Below are 9,768 nucleotides of genomic sequence, written 5' to 3'. Positions count from 1 at the left end.
GTTCCAATCCAAAGCAAAATGCAGGCTTAGCAATTATAATGAACCACTGATAAGCCATGGCAGTTATAGAAACCCTTTGTTTTAATTTTCTCCATTCATCATCACCACTAAGTTGATTAATACAAATTAAATCACAAATGTATAATTTAATTATTAATAATAACAGCTAATCCGAGCACTAGTATAAGTAGTTTGAACCTTGAAGAGTTTTTCGACCAACCTCTACATTTTCCTAAGTGATAAAATCATTCATTTTTCAATGGCTCTAAAAGAAGGAACTCTTTTGTTATTGCTGACCTTTATTGCATGCTTCATTGTGAGTGGAATAGCAACAAGGGACTTAGTGATGAAGCCAAAACAAGACATATCAGCAAGGCTTGAAGGGAATAATGGAGACCTTGTGAACTGTTGGAGTTCACTTTTGGAGTTGAAATCATGTTCTAATGAGATTGTACTTTTCTTCCTCAATGGTGTGGCTGATATTGGCCCTGGTTGCTGCACTGCAATTACTGTTATAACACATAATTGTTGGCCTGCAATGCTCACTTCTTTGGGTTTCACTGCTGAAGAAGGTAATATTTTAAGAGGCTATTGTGATGCTGCTGCTGCTTCTGCTTCAACTCCAACTCCTGCTGAAGCCCCTTATTCCATTTTCATTAATTGAGTATAACTCATTCTAATCTTACCAAGACAATCTCAAGAATTAATGACAAGTCTTTGGTTTATGGGGATGTATTTGTTTTCATCTCTTATGAGCAAATAGTGGTAATATATAAATAAAAGTATTTTTCTTCGGTGGAAATAAATGTTGTTTAGCTAAATTCACTTTTATTATTGTTTATCATCATGTTATGGTGTACATTTGAACTCTGGTTATGGTAGCTGGTGATGTAGGTTAAACATGTGTCATGTACATTAGTCACGAAAAAACTCTATTAATTGTCGAGAAGAGATTTAGTAAGTACAATCTATATATCCGTGACTATGTTCTAAGCAACGTACACAATTTATAGATAATAATTTGAACCATGAGGTCACAATTTGTTGTTCCTATCAATGGAGAACTTATTGATAACATTGTAGCTTACTGAAAAGAATGGTGGGACATGGTGTTGCACGGCACTGGTAGGTGGTGGGTTAAGGTGGAGGAGTGGTGGGTTAAGGTGGAGGAGTGGTGGTGTTCTTTTTAGGTGTTGGCAATAGTTTTATATTGTTGATAATTACCTGTTGAAAAAAGGAGCTTTTCTGATCTGTTGATAACTTATATATCGTAGTGTTGGTACCAAAGGACTTTATGTTAGTATTAATGGAGTTGTTAATAATCTTTGTGATGTGTTCGTAGTTAGGAAAAAAACATGGTGGTGACTGGTGTATGATGTTAGCACTATCTCAAGCGATTCCGTTCTCGGTTGTTGCCACCCATCATCATGTTGTTGTTGTTGTGAAAGAAAAAAGCCAAAGTTAAAATAAACCTTTAAAATTTAATATTTTAAAACGGATGCATAAAATACTCATTGGAATGATTAATAATACGTTTGATGATCGGAGTAGGTATTTATTTATTTATATTAATATTAATAAACCAAATATTTCATTTAGATGAGCACTAATTCTTGAATACAAATCAAAATGTTGGCGCCTATAGCACACAATTTATTAAAACTAAAATAAAAACTAATAAAAATAAACAATAAATAAAATGAAATTAATCGTAAATAGAATAATGTTATAGAATAACGTTATGTCTATCTAAATATATCTTATAAAAATCAATAATATGTTTGTTTAGTAGTGTAAGATCTCACTATATCCTTAAGGTTAATAGTTCGATTCATGAGAGTAACACTTGTTGGATGAGCAACCATAAATCCCGAAAGAGATTAATTCTTTATCCAAAAAAGTGAGAGGATACATTTGGTAGTACAAAAAAAATCATCTAAAATGTCATCTCAAACTAAAGTTTGATAAACTTTACAAATAATTCTTTTATAAATGGAGGAGGAAATATCTATTTTGGTCCTTAAAATTTTCCGAGTGCACCACTTTAATATCCGAAAATAGTCCTTGATGAGGGTTATAAAAGATGCTAAAAAATACAAATTTGATTTACATTTTATTTTACAGGGATCATTTTGAGCTTTTTAATTTGTAATGAACCAAATTGGTATGCACATAATTTTTAAGGGACCAAAATAAAATTTTACTAAAAATAAAAATAACCAAATAATTATGCGTGTTCTATAATAAAATTATTGAAATGTGTTATAAACTACAAAATTTGTAGATATAATTATCTTTGAAATAATTATTATGTGAAAAGAAGACATTACTAATATAACATATGACTTGCATTGCCATGGGAATAAAGGTAACACGAGAATGATTGTTGGTGGGAACTCGGAAGAAGACTAAAACTTGTTGGTGGGAACTAGAAGAGGACCAAGGGATATATAATCACCACTAAAATGATAAAAAATCTGTACGTTTTGTATAGATTGAGACTTGTAGCTAGATCATTACTGACCATCTATGAGGAAGAGAAATTAATATATATAAAATGAAGGAATCAATTTCTTATATTGAAACATATTTTATTTGTTTATTTGAATAATTACTATTGCATGAAATCTAGAATTATTATGTAAAAGAAAAAAATGAATACTAACAAGAAAGAGACAAAACAAAGAAAAGAAATGTAATTAATGAACTTCCAAATTTTTGTATCTCGATAGTGGTATAGTAACAGAACAAGTGATGTAAAATGAAACCGCTCTAATACAATGTATAAGTTTATGATAATAAAGATTGATCAAATTTAAATATGAGTCTGTCCAAATAATTTATTACATAAAATAATTAACAATATAAACATAACTAAATCGGAATATACTATTTGAATATAAATATCATAGGAGCAGTTGATCAAAACAATTCTATAGGTGTACAGGATACATAACCGGAAATCTTTCTATAGAAACTAATCATAAGTAAAAACAATTGTGTGTGCAAAGGATAAGAAATTTAATCACTTAGAGACTTAGAGTGAGGCACATATAAAATGAAGTCGCCTTAGAAATTTACATTTGTAATAAATCCACATGTACACTAACATTAAAATGCGCTCATTAACAATTAAATCTCGTTTCACAACTTTTATACATATGTGGAACTACTAAAGAGCCAGAAGTAACACCAGACCATTAAATATCCCAATTTTCAGGGCCTTTGAGTTCTCATCAATTCAATTCCACAGTTACATTATTCACTCTTCACTCATTTCCTTCCGTCTGCTTAAATAAATGTTGAACAATCAAGCGTCATGCAACTTTAGCATTAGCTTCAGAACCCCAATTACACTATATAAATTAGCCTCAACCATATCTTCCGCCTCATAACAAAATTCTCTCTGTTTTCTTATCCAAAAAATTTCTCAACATGGTTTTCTCTACGAAGCTGTTTATTGTGATCATATGTACCATGACAACAATTGTTATGGCACGGCCTTTAACTCCTACGACATCAAACTCAACCCATGCAACACGTTTAGGTTCAGATGAGAACAACAAATGCTGGGAAACATTGTTTGAGCTTCAATCATGTAGTGGCGAGGTTATAATGTTTTTTCTCAATGGTGAGACATATCTTGGTTCAGGTTGTTGCAATGCCCTCCTCACAATAGTTCAACAATGCTCGACATTGATTACCACATTAGGTCTAACACAACAAGAATGTGATATTATGCGTGGCTATTGCGAAGAAATAGCCCACAACAACAATAAATCGAATGCAACGGTCAATAGCTCAAACCCCATCTCTAGTAACAACAATTTGGTTTAGACTGAATTTCTCACTTGTACTACATCCCTAATAAAATATATGCCACATTTTCTATATAATGCATAAGGGAGCTATTTAATACTATGTTATTATTTGCTTTCCCAATCTTCGTGATTTTTATATATAATATTTTTTTTTATCTTTTCCCTAAAATTAAACTCAATTTTGCCAACTAAACTCAAACTTGCTGTTAATAGTATCATTTCAATAACAAATTTGTAACCAAGCAAAAATTGGACGACCTTTCTCGCATGTGTTAGTATATTTTATATTTGTAACGTTTTTCATCAATTTTGCTATGTACATAATCCGACCCTCCCAAACGTAATTGGATGAGGATTAGTGGCATTATATGTATACCTATATGTGATGTTCTACGTTGAAGTATATATGCTTGCGGATTTGTATATGGCTAGTACTTGTGAAGATAACATGTACTGTTCCACCTTCTCTTCTCTTCATTTTAGGTAGTTTTCTCCCGTTTAATTTCATTTAAATTTACTTTATAACTTTGATTGAAGTTGTGGATTAATCTTCAATAAGTTGGAGGAACCCCTTGCATTAGGATCTTAAACCTTTTCATATTTAGTATTTTCCCTTTTGATTCAAGAATATTTGAGGGAAGAACCATATACAATGAAAAGAAATTGAAAAAATTACCCACCAAACTCAATTCATCCACAACTTACATACAAGTAATAAAAGCTGGAATTCTTTTTTGAAGCCCCAATAGTAGTTTTTCCATTTGTATAACTATGTTAATATATGAGTATTGTGGTTGTGGCTTTTGAATTTCATGAGTGTCATGTTTATTTAAAAGCCAAAAGGAAAAAAGGCTGATTGGTTGCTATTCTTTTGCTCTATTGATTGTTGCCTTTTGTAGCTATACTTTAAGTGTTTAATATTTCTTTCATAACATATTGCTTATAAAACATTTATCTAGAAGTGAAAAGGAAGAAAGAAAAAGTAGCACAGATCAACTTGTAGAAATATGAAGATGAGCACTTGATAAATGTGTTAAGAAAATAAGCCGTTGTGTTAATTCTGAGGGATTGAGTAAATCTTGAACAACCAATGAAAAATTAAATGGAAGAAGTTTTATCAATGAAGACACTAGTAATAATTTCAATGAAAATGTGTCTAACATTGAAATTTTAAAGGATGGTAAACAATCAATCCATCTTGATCCTATTCTATGATCCTAAAAGTTGGGATAACCTTGCAAATTCAAGGCCCCATTTGTTTATTGTGCACCGGGCCCAGAAAATGATTGGACTGGCCCTGCCTACAAGTGGTATCGATATACTAAATAGAATATTATAGAATTCACTAAAAGATATAAGAGTGATTAAATTAGGATTTAATATGTATACATACATTCATATGCTAACCAACATTGATTCTCAAATAAAAGTAATATAAATCAATGATAGATAATGTGCTGATAGCATAAGAAACTTTACATACATAAATTTTAAACTCTTAAGATTATCTTTAAACAAAATTATCTATCTAGCTACGCTTATATTTCTCTATTTTAGATCTCATAGCATTCTGGCCCAATTTTGCCTCAGTCTTAGTAATAGGCTTCCCATCATTGTCCATCTATTTATGGACAACCCTTGTCCTCAAAGTTGATACTCATGGGAAAATAATTCTATCCAGACAAACAAATTGTTACACTTACTTTATATTTAAAAATAAAAGTGTCATTTTATTATAGACAAAAGATAAAAGTTTTACACTGTATTATTTTTCTTTTATTTTTGAAATATTTCCCTCTCCACACTCAAGATGATCTTTACCCATATTCAGGGGCGAATGATGTAAAGGGCAGGAGGGGGCAGCTGCCCCCTTGAAATTAATTTTTAAAATTTATCAAAACATTTTTTTTTCATATTTTTATTTAAATAATATATTTTTTATCTCATAAAGTGTGTCGTTTCATGTATCATTTGATATCATAAAAAAAATACTTAATTATTAAATTTATAAATTATAAAATTTATTTTTCAACAAATTATAACAAGTGATACATAGAGTAACATATTTTTTGGAATAACAAATGTACTCCATTTACTTACACTCAAATGATATTTATCTGTATGGAAATATACTCATTGGAGCTCACATACTTTTTCAATTTGTAGTTTGATAAATAAATATAGTGCAACTTGTATAATCCTTCTAAATATTATCCATAACGGACCAAGTTGTATTATACGTATAGATATTAATGTTGCTTATAATAATATAATTTCATTTGAGTTCCAAAAGATTTTACATTTGAGGAAAGAGATTATGTATGCATTGATGGTATGTTTTTTATTGATGTTTATAAGTCATTTAATATTGGTAATATATGTATTTTGTCCAGAAAATATGTCATATGAATTTCAATGAGCAAAAAAATAATAGTTTGAGATATCATTTTCAATATTTTATTCTTGGAGTGGTTAGTCATTCAAGTTTGAAAAACTCTCAACCATATGTTGTTAGTCATATTTTTCTTTAAAAATGTATGTCTTATCTTAACTATTATAGTGCAAATTCTAGCAATAAAGACAACCATACAAAGTTACATAATAAGATAGAAAATGAATTTGTTGCAGATAATTTAGTGATTTAATTGAAAAAGAAATACCTAATTTTTTTTACATACAATCTAATTATATATATTTCTTTATATTTTTTCTTATACAGTTAATTTTAGTTATAAATTGTGATTAAATATTTTTGCTCCCTCTAAAATTTAGATCAAGATCTGTCACTGCCCACATGTTGGGACTATGAATTAATTTTGATCATCCCATTTTTTACTTTTTTTTTTAATCTCAATTACCTTCATCATGTTTGGTAGGATCATGCTAGCAAACTTGACTACGTAAAACAAATGTGATAGGAAAGTTTAAATAAGAGAAACCATTATATATTAATAATTTAATTATGTGATATTATTATAACAATTTTTGAACAAAAAGAAATCTTTTATGAATCATGAGAAAGTTATATATTTTTATAGGATTATATTTTTAATGAGTGTTAAATGATATTTTCCTTACACAATATCAAACTTTTGTTTCAATTATACATCAACTATATTATAACGTAAAACAATGATAATTATAAATAACAAAGTATTGAACGAGTTTATGTATAGGTTGAATCAAAACATAAAATTTTAAAAAGAATAAAAATAATTTATACTTATCTTATAGAAATAAAATTAGTTGTACATGTAAAATAAATATTTGGGGAGCCCATTAATTATAAGCATTTAGGTGCAAACTTATCCCCACACTCTCACGGGTCTGGCTTGAGTCTACTGAGTCATGGTGGTTTATGGCTCAATGGCGAAGCAGCTTTTGTGGGACATAGTCAGAAGTTGGCATTAATGCCCCTGTGTGATCCAAAATATATCCTCTAACTTAGGATGATTTTTCTTGGGTTTATACAACCTTATTTTATTCTTTAGGATTGTAGGTTTTTATGTTGGCTTGTATATGACCTTATGTATCTCTTTCCGAATAATTAGTATGAAAACATATTTTATGCGTGTCTATTTATTATGAGGTGTTAGACCAGACTGTGACCGGCGAGCCTCCAATCACCGGGGAGTTTCATTGTTACATGAGTGTGGGAAGAGTGAAGAGTCACAAGTGAGACACCACGTCTTGAACCAAAACCTTAAGACATTAGTTTCATAGACCATTCCTTCTTATAATCTGTTTCACTCATTCCGGCATATCCAATGTGAGACTTCACACTTGAATAAACCCAACAATCTCCCCCTTAAGTGTGGGTACCACACACTTTCTGGTCCGCTCCCCCTTAAGTCCACCATGTCCTAGTCGAACCATCGACTCTGATACCACTTGTTGGGAGATCTTCATCCATGAGTTACAACATTCCTCTATGAGCTAAGTGAAAGAAGCATATAAATGGGCTTGACACCACATCTTGACCCAAAACCTTAAGGCATTAGGTCTGTGGGTCCATCCAATTATATCTTCTTTAACTCATACATTTTTGCTCAATGTGGGACTTCTTTATTCACACTTGGAATACCCAACATCTCCTCCTTAAGTGTGAATTCACATCCGAGTATTGGTTACACCAGAGCTCAGCTCTCTATCTACTTGCATCGCCGTTGGCTTATCCATTCATCAACGAAACACGCCGTCTTGACCTCTCGTCAGGAAGACTTTCGACACAAGGACCCCTCATGGATCTACCGACCACTTGTCGCTTCAATACTCTGTTGAACGGTCGAACCATCGGCTCTGATACTACTTGTTGGACCAGACTGCGACCGGGGAGCCTCCAACCACCGGGGAGTTCCATTGTTACATGGGTATGGGAAGAGTGAAGAGTCACAAGTGAGACACCACGTCTTGAACCAAAACTTTAACACATTAGTTCCATGAGTCTTTCCTTCTTATAAACTCTTTCACTCATTCCCGCATATTAATGGCGACTTCACACTTGAATAAACCCAACAATCTCCCCTTCAAGTGTGGGTACCACACACTTTCCAGTCCGCTCCCCCTTAAGTCCACCATGTCCCAGCCGAACCACCGGCTCTGATACCAGTTTGTTGGGGCGAAAGACCCATGGAAAAAATATAATAGAGAAAATGACACCGAGAATTTAATGTGGTTCGACAATTTGCTTACGTCCACAGTTGAAGAGCAACAAGGATTATTCCACTATGATAAAAAAGAACTACAAGTGTTTCACTCACTTCCCAAGACCCAAGTACACCTAATTTCACTATCACTCAAGTATTTCTCACACAATTAGAATAAGAGAACAAGAAGAGAGAATATGCACTCAGCTAAGTATTTGGTGTGTCTTACAATGGCATAGAACACTCCTATTTATAGCCAAAGCTCTAGAAGATTATATGGCCAAAGGGAAAAGAGCATTAATGTTGGTTTCACCATAGCCACTTCTTTTAACTTGGCTAGAAATTCTCCATTTCTTCAAGATGATCTTTAGCCACTTCTTTTTTGCTTGGCTCAAGAAAGTCTTTTCATCATCTTTTTCTTTTAGCCAATATTCAATAAATCTCCACGTTGGCTAAAATACTATCATAGTTATTCTCCTACTACTCTTCTTCATGCGCACTATGTAACGCCCCGAAAAATACTTCTCAAAAACATTGCGGAAAAATGGGTAAATTTTTTTTTTTGAATAAAGATAAAGAGGTTGTATAAAATTGTTTCCTTTTTTAAAACCTTCTTTTTCCGGGACATCACTTTAAGTAACTCAAATGCGGAAAATCAACTTATCGTTATCGAATGATAACTTAACCTGATTCACAATTTTCTGAATAACTCAATGCATATTAACGGTTAAGTCATCTTTAGTTCATACAAACTAAGTCAACAAAGGCGGAAACTACATCGCCACTAACATATACGAAATCCAAAAAGAAAGGGCGAAAGTGCTAATCATCGCCAACAGACACTAAACAATGACATGAACAAGCTGAAGCCGTCCTTGTTTTCAAAAGTCACAAAATGATAAGCAACTCCTAGTGGCTAACTCCAAAGCTAGGGTATTGCCTCTTCCTCAATTCCTCATGCCCCCTCCTGGAACATCACGGACGGGTAGCTCCAAATCTGAGCAAAGCTGTCTACCTGACGAGCATACGTCCGAAAAGCAAGCAATAGAAAAGAAGAGAAATAGAGAGAGTAAGACATCTAATGAACGTAAATTCATTGACGGCGTGGACTTACTCAGAATATTACACTCAGATATGAAAAACAGTTCATATATATATATAACATATTACATTATAACTCATCAGTTGTTCTCGTAAACAACTATCCAATTTACATGAGTAATATAACCAAACTCATCAATTGTTCTCATAAACAATTAACTACAACAATATATAGTTCATCGACGAGATCTCATTATTAT

The 9,768-nt window shown here is 32.1% G+C and overlaps 1 protein-coding gene across 1 annotated transcript; it reads left to right on the top strand.

Annotated features, from left to right (window-relative positions):
* The first annotated feature begins 219 nt into the window (after nt 1-219).
* On the top strand, nt 220-723 carry LOC109337647 (egg cell-secreted protein 1.4-like). Its single transcript, XM_019574662.1, has one exon. It carries the CDS (start codon nt 260-262, stop codon nt 662-664), a length of 405 nt encoding a protein of 134 aa, XP_019430207.1. The 5' UTR covers nt 220-259; the 3' UTR covers nt 665-723.
* Nucleotides 724-9,768: the final 9,045 nt, after the last annotated feature.

This window comes from Lupinus angustifolius, unplaced genomic scaffold, assembly GCF_001865875.1.
Source record: "Lupinus angustifolius cultivar Tanjil unplaced genomic scaffold, LupAngTanjil_v1.0 Scaffold_9_102, whole genome shotgun sequence".
In the NCBI taxonomy this organism is placed as follows: domain Eukaryota; kingdom Viridiplantae; phylum Streptophyta; class Magnoliopsida; order Fabales; family Fabaceae; genus Lupinus; species Lupinus angustifolius.
Note: the sequence above shows the minus strand (reverse complement) of the source record. Positions and strands in the feature narration are given on the sequence as shown.

Excerpts from the sequence above, each read along its gene's own strand:
- LOC109337647 (XM_019574662.1), top strand. The coding sequence starts at position 260 with ATGGCTCTAAAAGAAGGAACTCTTTTGTTATTGCTGACCTTTATTGCA.